The sequence below is a fragment of the Drosophila innubila genome (genome assembly GCF_004354385.1).
Source record: "Drosophila innubila isolate TH190305 chromosome 2R unlocalized genomic scaffold, UK_Dinn_1.0 1_C_2R, whole genome shotgun sequence".
Taxonomy (NCBI): Eukaryota; Metazoa; Arthropoda; class Insecta; order Diptera; family Drosophilidae; genus Drosophila; species Drosophila innubila.
The window spans coordinates 922,660-943,876 of record NW_022995374.1 but is presented as its reverse complement, the minus strand read 5'-3'; the positions used below and the strand labels follow the sequence as shown (position 1 = coordinate 943,876).

Sequence of the window (21,217 nt, the reverse complement as noted above, 5' to 3'; positions counted from 1 at the left end):
TTTGGAACTGCACCTGATTTCAGTATTGAAAAAAGAGTGTGTGGAACGTAATTTCCAGGGCTTCCCCATGTTGGGCAGTTTATATTTGAATGGCAATCGATTGACGAAACCCATAAACTCTTCCGACTTTCGGGACAACGAAAGACTGCAAGAAATCTGGCTAGCCGACAATCCCTGGATATGCGATGGCCAATATCCTCCAATCTCTGATTTAAGGTCTAAGGTCTAAAGGTCTTAAGATTTAAAAGTTATACATTATAGAGCTTTAATTAATTAAATTCGTTTTAACATATAATGGACTATGATCATCTTTATTGCAACTAACTCAAGAAATTTTCCTTTGCTGTCAATATTTTTTATTAAATATACCAACTTAATATCATGTAATCTAAGCTCTGAAACAAAAATTTGCTTACAGAAATTATTTCCACATTTAAATAAAAAAAACAGATTTAAGTGAAAAATAATTTATTACAAAACATTATAAATTAATTAAGAGTGAGATTGTTTATATTATTTTTTTTTTTTTTACTTTTTTCTTGCATTATAACTTACAAATTAATAAATCTCAATACATGCAGCTAATATGCCAAAAAAATATATATATCTGTATAATTTAGATTCATTTACGTTGCTTTCACAAATTTTAAAAATGTAATACAAAATTTTTGTTCCTTTTTTTTTAAATATTTGTTTTGTGTTTTTCGTGATTTTTTTTTTGCTTTAGTTGTACTTAAATTGCTATTACAATTACACAAAAATAAATGTCTTTTATAAATTATGTGTGTGTGTGTGTCATGTAAAAATTAAATTACAAACAATTTAATGTTTCATTTTCGAGTGCACAGCAAAATGATTTAACGAGCAAAATACACGTAGATAAGGCAAAGTTTATAAACAATTTACAATCAACAATGTCAATGTTGGTAATTTCATCAATGCGCCGCTAGCTGTTATTATTTATTATTTTGTGTTGTTATTTTAATGTTGTTGTGACAATAATGTGACACCTGGTGACACTTTTGGATTTAATAATTATGCAATATATTAAAAGCTCCACACCGTGTGAATATATATATAATTAATTGTTTGTTTTTTTTTTCCTTTTTTTTTTAGTTGGGACTAGTTAAGGATTAATTCAACTAGAAATTTCTAAGTATTTTTGTTGTGTGTGTAGATGAGTGTGTTGTAGGTGTGTATGTGAGTGTGAGTGAGTTAATCTAAGCTAATTTATAAACTAGAGAGCATGTGTTTATTGCTTATTATTGCAGTGCACAATTCAGCTGCTGTTCTTAACGGCCGAGTTAACAGTATCACCGATTGTTGTCTGCAATGCAGCATTGTTATCACCAACACCAACACCAACAACAGCAACATCTTCAACAAGAACAGCAACATTTGCATCATTGCTGACAGTCGCGGCAGCCAAAGCTTCACGACGTAGACGTTTCATTTCCATTAGCTGTTTACGTTGCGCCTCTCGCTTCATTTGTGCCACCGAATTGGAGGCAGCCGCAGTTTTAGAGCCATTGGCAGTTGCAGCTCCAGTTGCTCTCGTTTTCAGTGGACCAGTCTTTGAGGATTTAGACGCTTTCATCACTGGCACAGTGTCCAAAGCCTTAACACTCTATAAAACATAAAAAAAGGATGGTTTAAAATCAGTTGTTATTCACAAGGGATTTCTTTACATGACTCACTTGCCAATCGTTGCTCTTTAGTTGCTCAATGTCTGCAAATATGGAATCCACATGCGTCACCTGCAGATAAACCATATCCCAGAAGCCCTGTAAATCATCGAGTGTGGTGGGAAACGCATCTTCCGGCGATCGATTCAAATTGTTGTGACAGAGGCCTGCATAAAAGATATGAAAGCAATTAGAAATTTTACTGCAATTGTAATGTTTATTATATTCTAGTTATTATATTAATATATTTGTTAAACTAAATCACAAAGTTTAATTAAAGTTAACTCTCAGATGCGTAGATTTCATATAAATCTCAACTTTCAACTCTGTATGTAAATATAAGGAATACGCTAGTTTAAGGCCAAATCTAAAAATAAATAGGCAATAAAGCTATAGAAGTTAAATAAATTAAAATTTAGACTGGGCAAGTAATGGTTTTCACAAAAAAAATTTCAAATTTACATTTAAAAAGTCAAAATTATCATTATTTTATGAGTTTAATTTTTTTTCTAATGATAATGATTTTTTTAAATTTTATTTTGATGAACAAAAAAATAATCATAAGTAAAATTAAACTATCATAAATAATGAATATTTCTTGATTTTTATAATAAAACATATAATAATTAAAATCCCTAAATGTATATGTTGGTTGATTACAACTTGTGCCTTTGTTTAACTCTAATATTATGGTGCCTTAAAAAAATAGGAATCGAAATAAATAAACAAAAAAAAAAAAATTACCCTCAAACTGCTTCATTTTCTGTGAAGCCAGAAGACGTGCCTTGCCCGAGGCGGAGCGTAAAAGACCAAAAGTATCCTCTGTGATGTCAGGATTGTTCTGCGGAGGATTTAAGAAATTAGCTAAGAGTAATATGAGTAATGTAGAAAGTACTCACAGTCAAGGCATCAATATATTTCTCCGCTACAGCGGCCAGCGCCAGCAGACGCACCTGTTCCTCTTTAAGGATTTTCAAAAAATAATTACCATCCTTCTCGGGAGCAGGTTGGCAAGTGGAAGTAGGAGCGACAGGAGCAACAAGAGTGTCCTCAACTGTGGATGTTAATTTGGTGGTGCTGTTGTATTCCTCGCTTCGCAGTTGATCCACTTGAATGGGCTCATGATCCACAACATCCAAATCCACATCCAATTTCAATTTACTGCCATTGATGACGGATTGTGGGAGTGGCACCTCTGGAGCTGGAGACACACGCGTAACACTACGTTTGGGAGACACTGTGGGCAACTGGGCGCGAAATTCGTGACTTAAATGACGAAATACAGGCAAATCCACATCGCCATTGTGTAAATTAGTTGACAACTCGGTTTCCCTGCGTGGCGTGCAATTGTTGTGCAACTTCTTATGGAACTCAGTGTAGTTTTTACTCGGCGACAGTTGCTTGAATTTACGCGACAATTCGCTCGAGTTTTGCGGCGTTCTGGAATTGGAATTGGAGCTGGGAACTGGCGACAAGCTGGCGCTATGCTTTTTGGGACTATAAAAGACCTGAGCCAAGGCGCCAGGACCATAAAGACGCTCCACACGCTGCTGTATGAAACTGCTGCCAGTTCCATTGCAATACAACTGCTCCGACTGCTCCATGAGCACAGGATTAATCGGATTATGATTCGGATAATGATTATTATGATTACTATGCTTATGATTATTGTTGGTCTCCTTGATGGGCTGCTGGGTGAGCGGCATTTGATGGAGCACTGGAGCCGCCAGAGAATTACTACGCTTGCAATACTGTAGACTACTCGTTGAGGGGCGTATGGGCGACACCTCACGGGATTTATTGATATCCTGACGGATCTTGGAGTCGTAGGTGGTCAGATTCGAATAACCGTTGACACAGCAGGCTAAATTCAAATAGCTCGGCTTCTTTTCCACATCCACAACAAGTTGACAGCTGTTGTTACTGATTGTGTTATCAGCGACTCTATCTGCTGCTCCTGCTCCAGCCGTTGCTCCTCCTCCTCCGCCTCCTCCTCCTAATCCCGCCGTTCGCGTATCCAGCTTGACGTAACTCGTTGTTGTTATTGTGCAACGTTCTCGTATATTGGCCGTGAACTCACGCGTTATGTCCTTCACTGAGATCGGAGTGGGAAAGTTTAAACTGCCGCTGGTATCTGCAAACAGTTTAAAAAACCACATTTAAAACATCTCATAAGCAGTTACAAATCCAACCAACCAAAGATAAATAAACAAATGAAGTAATCGATACAAAGTCGAAACAGAAACAGAAAACCATAAAAGGAAAACAAAAGAATTGACAACATTATGCGATCATGATACAATTATTCATACTAATAACAAGGTAGCGACAACTCAGAGACTGCTCATAATTAATGGACTCCGTAGAGTTTCATATCAAAATAAAAAAAAATTTTAAATTGATGCAGAATCAAAATAGAGCCCAAATAATGATAAAATTGATATTCCGCAAGAAAATCGGTTAAGATTTGACAAAGTTATGAGAGTTTGAAGTTGGTGAAAAAGTGTCAAGGGAAGAGTATGGATAGATGGATAGTGATCGAAAGAATAGAAAAATTGACAGTGAAGGAAGAAAAATTGTTTTTTCCAATTTTGATGCAGAATGAAAAAAGGGACCAAATAATGATAAAATTGATATTCCGCAAGAAAATCGGTAAAGATTTGAGAAAGTTATGAAAGTTTGAAGTTGGTGAAAAAGTGTCAAGTGTCAAAGTCTATGGAGAGATGGACAGACAGACTGATCTAGAATATGTATGCTTTATATGGTTAAGGGGTATTCATTTCATGTTTTCTTGCTGAGTTCCTAATATTTTCTAGCTATTTCTATACATATTTTTAGAGCTTGTAGAGTTGTCAGCACTCAAGGTAAATTTAGTAAATACATCTTGGCAACACTTTCTTTCTCTCTCATAACACATTCTAAGTATCGTCAACTCCTTCAGTGTTATCGCTACATTCTTATTGTACCACGTTTATGCGATAAGTGTGCATGTTTATCGATATACCTGATATATCGGATGAATCGGCATCAACATCTAGTGAGCAGCTGCCAATCGAATCCAAACTGCGATCCATGAGATGAATTTTTTATTGGCTGCTAGAGAGATGAATTCGAATTGAGTTGTTGATTGTATTGTCTATTTTTTTTTACACTTTTGAATTAATTTTTTATATAAGAAATTCATATATATATATTTATGTTAATCAAAAATTTCAAATAGATAAAGATAATTGATTTCCGTATGGCAGACAGAAAAACTCAGCAAACTGCGATCGAAATTAACGCCCATTTGAAACAACATACGAAAGGGAAATGCAATAATTTGTAATCATGCAAGACAAAACAAAAACAAAATCAAAAGAAGCAAACAAAACAAAACAACTGTGCAAATGCCAAATGGGCGATAGCTTTATAATTTATAATTATTTGCCATTTATGCAAAGCGGAAGCTCCGAAAAGATGTGAAAGGGGGGGGCAACAGATTGCGAGTGCAGATAAGTGTTGGCAGAATCTCGAGTCAAAAAAGGCTAGGTTAAAAAAGGTAGACTTAAGCTAGTTAAAAATGATAATAAAAATAATAGAAAAACAAGTTATAAAATAAATATAAGGATGTTCTATTTTAGCTTATTTTTTTTCTATTATATTATTATTTGTATATAGATTAAGCAAAATAAACCTTGCTCACTACATGCATAGTTATCTTCAATAAAAATGAGCTATTAGATCTAGCCGTATATAAGCTAAGCTGGCAACACTGCTGCAGATTGTTTGTTGGCTTGTTTTGGGCAGAGCGACAAATGGAATAACTGTGCCTGCGATTGTGCGAGTGGGAGGCAAGGCTAAAATGTCTACCAAAGCAGACAGCAAATAAACAACAACAAATCAAGCAAAATCAACGCTTTTAAAGCTTTTTTAAGCTGTGCGCTATTGGAGATCAGTTGTTTTCCTTCTTTTTTTTTGTTTATGGTCTTCTTTGGTATTGTCTGCTTCTTATTTGCGCCATATTTGTGTTGTTTTTGTAAGTGCTCAGTCGGCAGCTTGAAAGCAGCTCTAACGGCACCGACTGACGTTTATATTTTCCAGTTCCGCTTTGCTAACTTTTCGCCGTTGTTTAACGTGTTTTTGTTGTTGTTGGCGTCTTGAACCAAATTTGTTCTTTCTAAGTCTAATTCCCATAACATGAGACTCAGCTTGCAACTAATTACAAAAAAAAAAACAAATAATTGCCAGCAACAGAGCTGCGACAGAGTTGCCAGCTTGGCTTATTTAAAGCTACATATGCATGCACAGTGGGTCACTTACTTAACCCACTATGAAATATAACAAGTTCTTAATGAATTTATCTTTTAATGGGCACAAAATAAAAATATGATTAATGCTTAGAGTTTAGCCAAATATTTCAAAAATGTAGTGGGTCAAATAAGCTTTAAGGCACTGCCTATCTATGATAATATATTTAATATATTTATTTTAAGATAATATATTGTTCTAAGCTAGACTTTTATTTATATATTTTTACTTGTATGCATTCTTTTGCTATTTTCTGACCATTTTTTGCTTTCTAATTTATTGCTAATTTGAACTGTCAAAATACTGGCAACACTGGCGCTAGGAAGCAGCGACGCAGGCAGCAAAGCAAACTCCGGCATAACAACAACAAATAATGCCAACTATTTATAATCCGGGCGCAGAACGAGACACCGAAAGGGGAACAAAAACTGGGGAACACGTTAAACGGAACGGCGAAGAAGTCACAACAGAAAACATGACGATGTCGCTCGGCAGCAGAATCAGCGGCAGCGACTGAAGCAGCGGCATTTGGAGTCAACAGCCACAAACACAACACATGCACATTCACACACACGCACACACAAGCGGCACGCAATATGTTCTATTTTAGTCGCTGAAATTTATTATAATGGCTTTATAAAACGAATACACTGCGGTCGCTTAAGTGTCTGACAGCAAAAGAATTGAATGTACCAGGAAATATGCAAATTTATCATAAAAAATATTTAGTCATAGTCACACACACACACAGCTTAAGAGTCACAGATTTACACACACACACGCACAGCAGTGCAGAGTGCACACACACAATTGTACACACAAAACGGTACATGTAATTGCAATTAATTAATAAACAAGGAAACACCCACACACCTACACCGCACCGCTCTTTCCTCTTGCTGTTGTATTGTTTATTGGAGCAAGTATCAGCTTTGTGACATAATTATTTTTGCAATTAACTCGCGAGAATGTCTTCAGTGCGCTGCAGCGTTTGCGTTTTTATCTTTACTGCTGCAATAACTGTGGCGGTCGGACGATGTGCCAATGCATAGAGATGACACTGTGATAGTATCGATACCTTGCTGCAGCGTTTGTGTTTTTATCTTTACAGCGGCGGTCGGACGATGTGCCACTGCATTGAGATGACATTGTGCAAGTATATACATCGCTTTAATTATTTTTAACTTTGGAGAGCAGAATTTAAATAGCTTTTTTATATGTCTGTGTAAAACAAAAGAAGTTAATAATATTAATTCTGTGTGCATTTTATTTGCAACTATCGCCTATCGATATTTTCTACTATTCGTTTTCTCTCTCGCTCTGCACTTGTTGACTCGCTCTCAGCAGGCCGCTCTCTCTGTGCAAATTAATTGTTTTCTTTTGCTCATTGCTACACGTTCTTTTCTCATTCGCACTTTAAAAGCCGGATCGCAAAGACGTCTGGAATTGTTTAAGAAACAGGAATATAGTTCTACGTGATATTTGTCGATTTTGTTACCATAAAAAGTTTTTAAAAATGGCAGAGCTACCAAGTGAAATTAAGCAATTATTTGAGTAAGTAAAACAGTAAATAGAATGTTTGATTGCGTGTGTGTGTGTGTGGGATGACGTTGCATACAATTATGTATATATGTATATATATCCTGCTTATCTGCAAAGTTGTTTATGGTTAGTGTCAACTCTGCGAATGATAAGAGTTGTCAAGCGGGAAGAAAGTGCACGCCCATTGAGTTTAAAATTGCAAGAGAGCAGCTTCAATTGATTATAATTAATGTATATATTAAATTATAATTAAAAATTTATTGCACGAAACATTTGTCGTAAATGGCGAAACTGGAAAAATAAAGAAAAAAAAAAAACAACAACCTCCCGTTGTTTGCCTTTTCTTTCTTTGTCCAATCAGAATAGGAATAACAAGATAAAACGAGAACAAGAAGAATGTACTCGCATTTGGAAATACTCTTTCCATGCAAATTTATATGCTAAAATACTTTCTCCAAGTGCTCGAAAAAGACTCATTCTAAAGATTTTAGAAATAAAATAAATTGATATATCTAATATCTAATTATAAGTACAATTTTTTCTTTGTGGATAATGTAAGAGATTAGCATGTGTATGTAAAATGTTGATTAAATTAATACATATTTTTGTAATTCTTATTATTCCCATGTGGTAACTGCATTGTAGATTTTTTGATAAGGAACTAAAAAAATTAAAATCTCTTGTGGTTTAACCACACGTATAACCACAGAGCATAAATTCCAGCGCATAGTTATTATCATGTGTATTATCAGTGAAATTTCCCAAGAAACGTACAACAATTATAGTTCATATATAGTATAATTCAATCTACATGGTATATAGCTAATCTAGTTTATCGCTGTAGCTTTGTTGAAGGAAAGAAGGCTGATTATATTGAGACTCTGAAGACTGCAGTCGCCATACAATCGGTATCCGCATGGCCGGAGAAACGAGGGGAGATCGATCACATGGTCAATTGGACAGCCGATAAATTGAAGGCATTGGGAACTGAAATCGAGTTAGTTGATCTCGGCAAACAGACATTGCCCTCGGGTCAGGAGTTGCCACTGCCGAAGGCTCTATTGGGAACACTCGGCAAGGACCCGACTAAGAAGACCGTTCTGGTGTACGGTCACTTGGATGTGCAGCCTGCCTTGAAGGAGGACGGCTGGAATACCGATCCCTTTGTGCTCACCGAGATCGATGGGAAACTCTTTGGACGCGGTTCGAGCGATGACAAGGGTCCAGTTCTCTGCTGGATTCATGCCATCGAAGCCTACAACAAGTTGAATATTCCACTGCCTCTGAATATTAAGTTCGTATTCGAGGGCATGGAGGAGAGCGGCAGTGAGGGATTGGATGAACTGTTGATGGCACGCAAGGATTCATTCCTCGCCGATGTGGACTTTGTCTGCATCTCCGACAACTACTGGCTGGGCAAGAAGCGTCCCTGTCTGACCTATGGCCTGCGTGGTCTGGCCTATTTCCAGGTGGAAGTCGAGTGCGCCAGCAAGGATCTCCACAGTGGCGTCTTTGGAGGCACTGTGCACGAGGCAATGCCCGATCTCTGCTACCTGTTGAGCACTCTGGTCGACAAGGACACCAAGATCCTCATTCCAGGCATCGATCGTGATGTAAGTTAACACTTCCTGAACTTTAAATTATTCAGTTATTCTGTTAAATTATTAGAATTTTTTCAGAAACACAATTATTTGATGAAATTAGTTAATAATTTAAAACAACTCTAGATTTCTTTAAGTTTGAACCAAAATAAGGAATAACATTTTAGGAAATTCAATACCCGTGAAAAATTAGGAAAAGTCAAAATAATAATAAAATTTTCAATAAAATATTTTTGAACTTGACTTTTCTTAATTTTTGTCTTTACAATTTTTTTTATCTTTTTTTTTCCATAAAAACTCCGATATTCGTATTAAATTAAATTGAATCTGAACTGTGTCGATAGAACTTAACAAAAACTTTCTAAGGATTTTTTTTTATAAACAATAATGATATTAAACATGTTTTATTAACTATTTCCAGCTCTGTATTTAGAGTGTTAATGTGTTGCTAAGGTCTTGTAATTCTTTTCTTTATATAGGTGGCTCCCCAATTGAAGAACGAAGAAGAAATCTACAAGAATATCGACTTTGAAGTGGCTGAATACAAGTTAGTTGCTTAATCTTATCTGAGGAGGTGTTATAAATCATCTTAATCTCTTTATTCCCAATCTGTTTGCTGTTTCTCATAGGAAAGACGTGGGCACCGAACACCTGCCCCACAATGGCGACAAGATGCGATTGCTGCAGGCCAGATGGCGTTATCCCAGTCTGTCCATTCATGGCATCGAAGGTGCTTTCTATGAGCCAGGAGCCAAGACTGTCATACCCAAAAAGGTCATTGGCAAGTTCTCGATTCGTCTGGTGCCGGATCAGGATCCCAAGCACATTGAAGAATGCGTTGTCAAATATATCAATGATAAGTGGACCGAGCGTGGATCTCCCAACAAGATGAAGGTGCTCAAATCTATCATAAATATATATATTTAAAGTTATGTTTAACTGTTGTATCTATTTTAAGGTTCAATTGTTGTCAGCTGGCAAGCCCTGGACCGAGGATCCCAATCATCCCCACTACGAGGCCGCCAAGCGGGCAGTGAAACATGTCTTCAATGTTGAACCCGACATGACACGCGAGGGAGGATCCATTCCCGTTACTCTGACTCTGCAGGAGGCCACGGGCAAGAATGTGATCCTGGTTCCCGTGGGTGCCTGCGACGATGGTGCTCACTCGCAGAACGAGAAGATTGACATCTATAACTACATCGAAGGAGTAAGTTTAAAACCTCTTAAAAATATCAAACATTTTCTTAAAGCTACAGAAAAAAATTAAAATTAAACTTAGAATCAAATTTAAGGATAGCAATAAAATGTAGCATTGATGAGGAAATTTAAAAAAAAAAATAATAATAGGACAATTCTCCTTATATGAAATATTTCTAGAACTTTGCTAAAATATTAAAAATTATTGAAAAATTGCTCGATTTTTAATAAAATATTATTGGCTTACGCTTTTTTAAAATCCCAATTTTTATTTCCAATTTTATTTTTCTTAACATTATTCCGAATTCAGATTTAGTAATATGTACTTTCAAATTACTATTGTTATCCCAATTTTTATATTCTGCAGCTACATTCTAACTGAAAATTCTTCTCTTTATAGACCAAATTGCTGGGTGCCTATCTGCACGAAGTGGGCAAGTTGTAAAATGGATTTCACTGGATATAATCCCAATTAAAACATCACGATGGAACATCACAAACTATACATAAAATATTCTAATCCATATATAAAATATTACAACAACGTTCAACTTTTGTATACGTTTTGTATTCAACATGCGAATAAATATTAACAATTGCAATCGAAGAATTTAAATTTTAATCTGTCCAGGAATCACCATATTTGTTTTTCTTGCCACTGCCAATTCCAAGACTTTGTTCATGTGCTGGAGACTCCACAACTCGCTGCTGAATCGGAGCTTCGTAGGGCCTTGAATAGGGACTTTGTTGTCGCTTCGTGTAATCTTCCCGATTCTTCTTACGCAAATCTTCATAGGATTCTCCTGGCTTCGCCGGCTCCAGTGGCAATTCAGTGTCTACCATTGTGTTAGCTGTTGAAAAAAGATATCATTTAATCAAAAATATATGTATATATGGGGACTACAGAAGTTAGGAAAATAAGTGTGGAAGTATGTGTAGGAAATTGGTTATTCAAGTGAATCGGGTTTATGTGAAGGGGAATCGGTTATACAGGGAAATCGGAACTTGGTAATCGGTTATACATACAGTCCAAATTGGGTCTGTAGATATCGTCGAGTCCGGCAACTGCGTGTCGTGTATCCGTGTCCAGGTTCAGGGATGTGTTCCGCGAGGGCTTGAAGCCCTCGTCGGTGTAGACATCCGCCGAGGAGGGCGTGAAGGGGGCCAGTGTGAATGCCCGTCCCAGATTCTCGTCGGGTGTGATCGAGTTGATGACACCGCCGCCTTGACGGCGTTGCCGGAGTACTTCACCAAGTCGTGAGTTGGGCAATCGCATGATTTTCTCGGCGCATTTCTGCTGATAGCTGAACTTGCCCACAAAATAGCCGAGTACAACACCCATGACAACTTTGGGCACTGCTCCATATTTACCGCTACCCCGCAGATAACCGTTCTTGACCCCGAAATAGGCCAAGAGACCGAGTCCAGTGCCAAAGGGCAGCGAGCGCTGGACAAACGATTCCTGGTTGCATTCACGTAACGCCTTTAATTCATCGGCAGTGAAGTTGTAGTCTGCCTGGATGCGATTCAATATATATATTAAATATAATCTATTTAAATATATATTTAAATACCAATGGATGCTGATTTGGTGCTGGTTGTTGTCTATTTCCCTCATTTAGTGGCAAGTCCATGTTTAATGATCAAAAATAATAAACGAATCACGAAATTGCAACAATAGCCGGTCTCAGAGATGGTTCAATACTTATCGATATATCGATATGTCTAGCCCTCAGTGCGATAAGCATTACTTATCGATACATAGTCCGTTTTGTATTCAGTGCGACTACTTATCGATATATTGGTATTTTTATTTCTGCAATTCGTTTCGATTATACTGAACATACTTCAGTTGTTCGTTAAATTTGAACGCAAATTTTTAAAGGTCTATTGTACTTGTAAACTAAAGATTATTCAAATTCCATTAAATTCTATTGAAAGTTGAAAAGGTTTCAGCTCAACAATTGGGATGCCTTTCAATGAATTTTAAACTTCAAGTTCAAGTTGAAGAAAGTTGAAAAATATGCGGGTACGCATTTTCTAATCATAAAAGTCCATCTAATTTTTTACTTATGTTTATTTGCAATTAAACAATTGTATGTTTGATTTCAGCTTTTGCAAAATAAGCGGGAGATCAAGTTGCAAGGAGGGGGGTTACCCTTTTTTTCGAGCATTCAACAACTGGAGTTGAACAAAACAATAAATGAAAGTTCGCTTGCCAAAATTGGTAACTGGTCAAAGTCAAATCAATGTCTAGATGTTACCGCGCCTGTCACGCAAACGTCAGTCGGCCATTCCCAATCCCCTTTCCATTCCTGTTCCCCTTCCCAGTGCCATCATGCAACTAGCAACTTGCAACATGAGGCAAGAGGCAGACTCTGCGCCTGCGCCTTGCTTTGTTTTGATTTCTTTCGCCTTCACATGGATATTTTCTTGTGAAAAATCTCGGCTTCGTGTTTTTACAGCAACTGTTTTTGTTTGACGCATGAATAAAATCAAAGCAAATGTCAGAGGCGTAGAAAGTTAGGGGCGAATAGGGGAAAGGGGGCGTAGCTGCCTTGACTCTACAAATGTTACTCATATGTTTTAAATAATTAAAAATTTGTTATTCTTTTAAATTTTAAACTTGATAGTTTTAGCTTTTCCTTTATAGTTTATTCACATTTCTGTTTATTTTTTTAAAATAATGTATTAAATGAATATTGTAATTAATTAATAAATAAATAAAAAATTAAATAATATTAACTTCTGCCGTTGCCCCCTTTAACTTGAATTCTGGCTACGCCTTTGGCAAAAGGAACGCAGCTCGCGATGCCAACGCCAAATACAGAATTGGCCAACAAACAGATTGGCCAACAGACATGGGTGACTTGGGCATCAACAGCTTGTCTTTGTGTGTGTGTGTGTGTGTGTGTGTGTGTGTGTGTGTGTGTGTGTGTGTGTGTGTGTGTGTGTGTGTGTGTGTGTGTTTGTGTGTGTGCGTGTATCCAAGTAAGTCTATAAGTCATAAACCTCCTTTGGGTTTGTCCCTCATAGACTCAAACGAAAGTGAGTTTTAGCCAACTCTAGTTAACAATAAATAAATGTGTGACCTTGACCTAAACAACTAAGCATCTTGCAACTTGCAGCAACTGTAAAATCAAGTTCATTAATAAATAACCGGATATGGCCATTAAGTTAGCCAGTTGTGGTCAGTCAATCCTCTTGATTGTCTAGAAGAACTTGGCCAAGTCAAGTTTGTCTATTCTTGGCCTGATTGCCATGTGCAGTTTCGTGTTCAACTCAAGATAGTTTTTTATACTCGGACAATGCACCTTGATTAAAATAAGCGACCACCTGCGAATCGCATTTGCATATGACGACGATTATTGCAGATTGCACCTTAAATATCCCAGAGCTCAACTAAACGCTTTAAATCAAATGACTTATAATTAAATAAATTGGCGTTATTGTATTTATATAAAGCGGCTTGTGGAAACAGAAGACATGCAGTATTTAAAAAATCTTTACCATATGTATCATTAAATAACAATAAAAGTTCAAAATATTGTGTGATTTGTATGTTTATATCAATAAAAGAATTTAAAACTGATTTATATTATAATAATTATAAATGATAATTATTTTTTTTATATAAAAATAAAGATTCGAATTATTATTAAAATTAAAATCAATTGTATATTATAAAAATGATATATAGAATTTTTGTATAAAAAAATATTAAAAATAATATAGTAAAATATTGTTATTTTAATATATCTTAAAATTGCAAAAAAATACTCTAAGTAATTTTATAATAAAGAAAATTACGATATAAAAATTGTCAATAAAAATTAAAATAAATTAAATTACTTTTATTATCACATTTTTAAGCGAATTGAATCCATTATCGGAATATAAGAATGTGCACCCAAAAGTGAAACTACAGTTACCAAAGTGTCTGTTTTACTTACTAATTTTACATGCGGCTATACAATAAGTATTATCATTGCATTTTGGAAAGAGGAGTCGTCATATTGTAACTGTAATCGCTGATAGCAACAGTTGTCCCAAAAATGAAGGAACCAAGCCCAAAGTCATAATCAAAATCAAAACGAAACCCCAAAATGGGAATCACGTCGCGGGTAGATCATAATTTCATAGTGATACTTATGCTTGGAGACATGCTTTTATAGAACACCACGTAGCAACAATTAATGCTTCCACTTTAATATTGTTTCATATTGTTTTTTTCTCTCTCTCTGTCTTTCTTTCTTCTTTCTCTAAAGAAGGTATCTGAAAATTACACCTATATTAAATGTCCAGCACACAATGAGGCGGAACGCGCACGTCTCTTCAATTTTTCTCCAAATTGGCGCTTTCCATATTTAAATTTTCGGCTCGACTACTGCACCTCCAAATGGGCCTACATATGCGTACACTCAGAAAAATTCGGCATTATAAAATTGTTAAATTATTGTGTGGTAAAATTATAAAATTAAGTTTAAATATCTGACTGAGAATTTTATGATATCTATTTTATAAAATATTCAGAGTTTAAATACAAAATATATATAAACTGAGATTTTGGTTGAGATATCTCCAAAAAAATAAGAGTATTTTTTAGTAAATAAGCTTCAGGTTTTTTTGTGCCTAAGAAAAATGGACATGAATAAGTTTCGAAACATACTTCAGGTATCCCAAAAAAAAAATAAAATTTAAAAATTTTCGAAAAGTGAACTTAAAATGAAATTAATTAACTGCGTCTTGAAAATTTCAAACCTAGTCTTTTGGGTATCCCCTGTGCACTTGAATATCCCCTGTTAAGTTACGAAAGTCTTGTTTATTTTTTCTGAGTGTATCTTTGGCCGATTGAAGCGATTTCGATGCAATTGGTTATGAAACTTAGCTAGGGATTGACGGTTAATTGTATGTTTCCGGTTCAGTGCAACTAACTCATTTGCCTAACTCGTCAACTCCATTGTGTCTCTATCACTTTTTCACTCCGTCTGGCAGTCAGTCCGTCAGTCAGTAAGTCTCGCAGATGAAAATGAAAACCGGGAGAGTCAATAAAATTCCTCATTTAGGTTAACTGCAATACGGAAATCAAAAGCAAACACACAAAAAAGCAAGTCAGTCATTCAGTCAGTCAGTCAGTGGCAAAAATTAAACTAATCTTGAGCTAAATTGTGTGGCGTTAATGAGGTTTTTATTTCAATTAAAAATCAGCATGCAATCAGCTTTAACTTCACTCTCTAGATATCTAGTTTTCACTTTTAATCAACTTCTTATATCATAAATAGTATAAAACAAAACTTTAAGCTTGATTCTGACACCTTTTATTTTTCTGTAAAAAATCATCTTGAATTAGAAAAAAATTTTGACTTGTAAAGTTGCTAGGGTCAAAGTGTGACCAACTTTAATCTATCATAACTTTGTCAAATCTGAACCGATTTTCAAACGGAATGTCATTTTCATCATGATTTGGCCTCTAAATAGATTCTGCATTTAAATTTTTTTTCGATCATCAAGCCATCTATCTTCTAATTTTACATACATACCCCTTGACATTTTTTCGAAAACTTTTATCTCGCATAACTTTGCTAAAACTTAACCGATTTTCAATCGGAATGTCATTATGATCATCATTTGGCCTCTTTATTCAATCTGCATTCAAATTTTTATCATCCAGAAAATTTGATATTTTTCGATCATCAAGCCATCTATCTTCCAATTTTACATACATACCCCTTGACATTTTTTCGAAAACTTTGATCTCGCATAACTTTGTAAAACTTAATGATTTTCAATCGGAATGTCATTATGATCATCATTTGGCCTCTTTATTCAATCTGCATTCAAATTTATATCATCCAGAAAATTTGATATTTTTCGATCATCAAGCCATCTATCTTCCAATTTTACATACATACCCCTTGACATTTTTTCGAAAACTTTGATCTCGCATAACTTTGCTAAAACTTAACCGATTTTCAATCGGAATGTCATTATGATCATCATTTGGCCTCTTTATTCAATCTGCATTCAAATTTATATCATCCAGAAAATTTGATATTTTTCGATCATCAAGCCATCTATCTTCCAATTTTACATACATACCCCTTGACATTTTTTCGAAAACTTTGATCTCGCATAACTTTGCTAAAACTTAACCGATTTTCGATCGGAATGTCATTATGATCATCATTTGGCCACTTTATTCAATCTGCATTCAAATTTTTATCATCCAGAAAATTTGATATTTTTCGATCATCAAGCCATCTATCTTCCAATTTTACATACATTCCCCTTGACATTTTTACGAAAACTTTGATCTCGCATAACTTTGCTAAAACTTAACCGATTTTCAATCGGAATGTCATTATGATCATCATTTGGCCTCTTTATTGATTCTGCATTTACATTTTGTCGATTCTAAGCCATCTATCATCCAATTTTCCCATACATACCCCTTAACATACTAAAATACTTTGATACTTCATAGCTTCATCAAATACTAACCGATTTTGAAGCGAAATGGTATTTTGATCATGGCTTGGCTTCTAAATTTTTTTGCCTTCAGTAAACTTTTGCATTCGATTTAAAAATAAATTGATAATGCATACAGTACGAGTCAGTGTGATATCATATCGGAAAAGTAAATCAATATTGATCAAAATTAACTTTAATCGCATTGTCAAACTTGTCAACAATGGTATCATATGCATTCGCTAAAAAAAACTTGGTCATGTGCCTAGATCGATTGAGTAAGCATTCCGTTAGCTAGTTAGTTTGGTTTTTTCCTAGGAAAGTACGGAAAAGATGTTTAAAATTGGCTAAATTGAAATTGAAAACAAAAACAAAAGAGTGTGTGCTTGTAATGTATATTTCTGAAAAAATTCCAAGAACAATGAATGTCTAAACAATGGTTTAATAACAACTACTTAGAAATGGCAAATGATAGGAAAAACATGTACTCGAAATAGATACGCGACTATATATTTCATAATAGTGAAGTACCTTTTTGAAATACAAGTAAGTATAACAGTTTCCTTCCTTTTCTGACTGTGCTTGACATCTGCTAAAAAGCAAATAAACAAGAGTTATATCATAACATTTAATCAGATTCTTCAATTATTGTGGACAGTGACTTTCTCAATCGATAATTGAAAGAAGTTTGCGTGTCACAAGTTAGAAATTTATTTAGTCATTTAAAGTAAGCTAATGGTATTAATAAATATCATGACTATCTAATCGAGAAATAAACTGAAACCACAACAAAGCCAAATGTTTCGACATCCACATAGAGTTTTGTAATTTTATTTCTTTATTAGTAACATGGAGCGCAAATAATAATTATTTCATAAGAACAAAATTATGAAATAATAAATTATAAATAAATAAAAAAATTATAATCCTTATGGTCCTTGATTAATAATAATAATATATAATATACAGTCTTATTAAGTGAAGAATTCTTTGTGACCTTGAGTAACGTTTAAAAATAATGTTAAAATTAAGAAAACTAAATGTAAATAAAGCAATTAATTAAAATTATCTTATCTTAAATATAATTATAAACATGTATATATTTTCTTTTTTTTTACCCTGCTGAAATAATAAGTTATTTACTTAATTAGATGTGAATTGCGAATGGAAACCAGTAAATAATTATCAGCTTCAGCTTTGTGTTTATTAATTGTATCCTATTTCTCAGTTATAAGTATATAAGTATATATTGACCGAGTACAAACAATTTGCACTGCGTGTTACGCAACTTAACGAGTGTAATATAGAATATATATATAGAATACTTAAAAATATATACACACATATATTTTTAATCAAACAATCATTTGATACAATGCCAATGACAAACAATGTTTTATACGATAGTACTTCAACATAGAACCCATTTCCAGATGCTATCAGCGCATTACGAATTCTATCAACTATCAAATATTTGTTGTATTTAAATTTTACACTAAACATAATCATTTCATATCATATTTTTAATGACGACACCTATGCTTATAAATATACTAAATCTACTTGAATAAGTACATCAGCTCGTGAATACTTTCTGCCGTGATCTGATCACGCTCTGACGTCAGATATTCAAGGTTATAACCATTTGCAATTAAAATTTTGGGTATTCTCAGGCAACAAATTCATTCAGTTTCAGCTTCTGCTTTTATCAGACCTGTTTTTGCCAGCTATTGGACACTTCCGATACAATTGACGTGCGAGTATACAAAAGCTAAAGATACTCGATTCCATTCGATTCGATTAGGGCAGGTGAGGAGTCTTACGGTCGATTTTTAGCAAGTATCGCCAATAAGATAAACAAAGCACACAGATATAAATACATGCATCCAGTTTACAGTTTATGCAAAAAAAACAACGATTGGGTATATCCGCTTAATTAATTATTAATTGCCTTTGATTTAAAACTTACCAATCTTAAGTAGTTTAGAGATGTATATTCGAAGATGGACAGTGATTAAAAAATGTAATTTCTTAATGCTGATGTAGAATCAAAATAGAGGTCAATAAATAATGAAATTGACATTCCGCATAGAAATCAATTAGGATTTGACAAAGTTATGACAGTCTAAAGTTCTGAAAAATTGTCATGGGGAAAATATAGATATAATTAACATTGATCGAAAGCAGGGATAATATGGACAGTGAGGCAAAAAAATTATGTTTTCCAATTTTGATGCAGAAATAATATTTAAATTTCGCAAGAAAATCGGTTTAAATTTGACAAAGCTACAACCGTTTGAAGTTTTTTTCGTGCAAAAAAAAAATGGACAGTCAGGAAAGTTTTGACAGAGTAATGTGAGTTTAAAGAAGAATAACTATGAGGTTATTCAAGACGATTATTTGCATCTTTACTCCAGATAGGGTAGTAAAAAGTCGAGTATTTGAAATGAAATATTTTGGCCAACATCTTATTTGCCTGCGTCGAGGCGTTTGTTTCTAATCATGCAAGGTTTCGCAAATATAATACACGCCATGCCTTCTGGTATTTCGGTTTTTATGATTAAAGAAAAGACGAATTTCTTGTTGATGAGATAAGCTCTTTTTCGCCAGACACAAATTATGCGAACGGGCAAATTAAAATCTGTTTAATTAGAGAGCGAGTAAATTTCAGCGTGAATCAAGTGAAATAACTTAAAAAATAAACAGTGTCAGTTTGAAGATAGTTTTGAATGTATATACTTACGTGTATACAGGAACTGTCACTAGTTCAAACTGTGAATTTTGATATAGATTGCATGGTGATATCATCAAGCAAGAAAATGAGTATGAGTATGAGTATGAGCAGAGTACACTCTATATTGTACCTGGTAAAACAAATATATACACGTAACGTTATATCAGAGTCAAAATGTGCGATAAGATAAATTCTAACTCAAATATTTAACATTGGTATTAACACAAGTTTTTGCCACTCTGCGGTCGGCAGCGGAACTTTTTGCAGTTACCAAAATTGACTCAAAATGAAAGAATAAATTATCTGAATAGCTCTACTGCATTTCTCTGTCTCTTTCGCTCTGTGACTATGCCTAAAACAATGTTCAAAGCGCACTTTAGTTAGTCAGAAACTATTAACTTTGACCCAGAAACCCACTAAATCGTAAACAAAGCCCCCCACGCAGTATTTTGGGTTCTATTATTATTATTTCCCCAACTAAAAGCTGAAAATTCAGTTACTTCTGAACATAATTAGTCAGATAATGAACGTTATAAGCACGCAACAAAAATTCTGAAATTATGAGAACCCAAAACTGCAACTGAGCTGAAAAACTTTGTGTACTCAGTTTTTTTTTTATCATTATCAGCAGTGTGAGATATGGCATTGATAAGATACAGTTGGGTGTTGGCTGTAACAAACTGCCAAACTGTTTTTTATTCAGAAACATATATACGTGGATTTACCTACACTGAAAGAAAGAACAACTTCTAACGTCAAGAACATTTATCTTACCTCTTTTGTTTTGTAAAATAAGACCAATTTAAGACCAAATTACTAATACTAAAAAAAAAAAAATCTAAGAAATCGAAATTTGTAATATAAGAATACACATCCTAAAATTGTAGAAAAAAAGCGCGGGTTCGAATCCCACTTTTGCCAAGGAAAAACATTTCAACAAGTAACATTTAAAAAAATATCACAAGCCAGAAGAAATGCATATATTTTAAAATATAAATCGGAAATATTTTAAATTTAAACCTGTCTTTTTTTATTTTCTTTATTTGTTGTGTACTTTATTACTTTATTTTTATACTTATACTTGATCTTATTAATAAGCACTTGGTCATATTTGAAATGTTCTTAAAGCCAGGTGTGTTTTCTAACTAAAGGAACTCTATGTTCTCAACACATTTTTCAGATCAAAATTCTTAGTTCTAAGACCAAAATCTTGATTTCAGTACCATCTTTTTTATTTGTGTATCAGTATTTATGTAAGGTGTGAGAAAACACACACAAAGTTCTGCACACTGAAAATTATAAAAAAAAAATTGATAACAATTATCGCTAAAAGTTCACAACTCAGTCAGTTATCTCTCTTTCTCTCTCTCTATTGATAAGCTGCTCTGAGCTTGCACTCACAAAACTAACAAATACACGTATTCTCGCATTCGTTTGATGCCAACTAAACAAACTTCTAAATTCATGAGTGAGTTATTTACTCAATATACAAATTTCATAACATTTTTCATTCTCTTCTTTCTGTAACTAAGTGCCGTCAGCTTTCCACGTGTTTAATGAAGCGATAATGGCACTAAAAAAGGCAGCAGCTACTAATACCAGTGTATACTTATTCACACGAGCACAATAGCACACGGCTCGTGAGTGCAAATGTGCCCATTAACTAAAGTGTACACAGGATTATGAGTTTGTGACTA

General features: G+C 34.4%; 3 protein-coding genes across 4 annotated transcripts; 1 reads left to right on the top strand and 2 right to left on the bottom strand.

The window, feature by feature from the left end:
• Positions 1-988: 988 nt before the first annotated feature.
• LOC117784637 lies at positions 989-6,990 on the bottom strand. 2 transcript variants are annotated; one of them, XM_034622432.1, is made up of 6 exons: positions 6,849-6,990; positions 4,690-4,781; positions 2,585-3,819; positions 2,430-2,526; positions 1,698-1,852; positions 989-1,627 (listed from the first exon to the last, which is right to left on the bottom strand). In XM_034622432.1, the coding sequence occupies exons 2-6, from the start codon at positions 4,757-4,759 to the stop codon at positions 1,280-1,282; spliced, it is 1,905 nt and encodes a 634-aa protein (XP_034478323.1). In that variant the 5' UTR covers positions 4,760-4,781; positions 6,849-6,990; the 3' UTR covers positions 989-1,279. The 2 variants fall into 2 exon arrangements, with proteins under 2 accessions (XP_034478323.1, XP_034478324.1); XM_034622433.1 differs by having other exon boundaries at positions 4,690-4,778.
• A 381-nt stretch (positions 6,991-7,371) lies between these two features.
• LOC117783611 (cytosolic non-specific dipeptidase) lies at positions 7,372-10,922 on the top strand. Its single transcript, XM_034621072.1, has 6 exons — positions 7,372-7,529; positions 8,362-9,130; positions 9,598-9,665; positions 9,748-10,012; positions 10,077-10,328; positions 10,719-10,922. Exons 1-6 carry the CDS (start codon positions 7,492-7,494, stop codon positions 10,761-10,763), a joined length of 1,437 nt encoding a protein of 478 aa, XP_034476963.1. The 5' UTR covers positions 7,372-7,491; the 3' UTR covers positions 10,764-10,922.
• Positions 10,871-12,029, bottom strand: LOC117783612 (OCIA domain-containing protein 1). Its single transcript, XM_034621073.1, has 3 exons — positions 11,893-12,029; positions 11,345-11,834; positions 10,871-11,169 (listed from the first exon to the last, which is right to left on the bottom strand). The coding sequence occupies exons 1-3, from the start codon at positions 11,950-11,952 to the stop codon at positions 10,937-10,939; spliced, it is 783 nt and encodes a 260-aa protein (XP_034476964.1). The 5' UTR covers positions 11,953-12,029; the 3' UTR covers positions 10,871-10,936.
• Between the last annotated feature and the right edge of the window lie 9,188 nt (positions 12,030-21,217).

Bases quoted from the DNA above. Each gene is read 5' to 3' on its own strand.
- LOC117784637 (XM_034622432.1), bottom strand. From the start codon at position 4,759: ATGGATCGCAGTTTGGATTCGATTGGCAGCTGCTCACTAGATGTTGAT. The intron at 2,527-2,584 runs GTGAGTACTTTC...AATCCTCCGCAG, and splicing joins AATATATTGATGCCTTGACT to AACAATCCTGACATCACAGA. The intron at 1,628-1,697 runs GTGAGTCATGTA...TATGTTTTATAG, and splicing joins TAAAGAGCAACGATTGGCAA to AGTGTTAAGGCTTTGGACAC.
- LOC117783611 (XM_034621072.1), top strand. From the start codon at position 7,492: ATGGCAGAGCTACCAAGTGAAATTAAGCAATTATTTGA. The intron at 9,666-9,747 runs GTTAGTTGCTTA...TGTTTCTCATAG, and splicing joins TTTGAAGTGGCTGAATACAA to GAAAGACGTGGGCACCGAAC. The intron at 10,329-10,718 runs GTAAGTTTAAAA...TTCTCTTTATAG, and splicing joins TCTATAACTACATCGAAGGA to ACCAAATTGCTGGGTGCCTA.
- LOC117783612 (XM_034621073.1), bottom strand. From the start codon at position 11,952: ATGGACTTGCCACTAAATGAGGGAAATAGACAACAACCAGCACCAAAT. The intron at 11,835-11,892 runs GTATTTAAATAT...AATCGCATCCAG, and splicing joins CACCAAATCAGCATCCATTG to GCAGACTACAACTTCACTGC. The intron at 11,170-11,344 runs GTATGTATAACC...TTTTTTCAACAG, and splicing joins CTACAGACCCAATTTGGACT to CTAACACAATGGTAGACACT.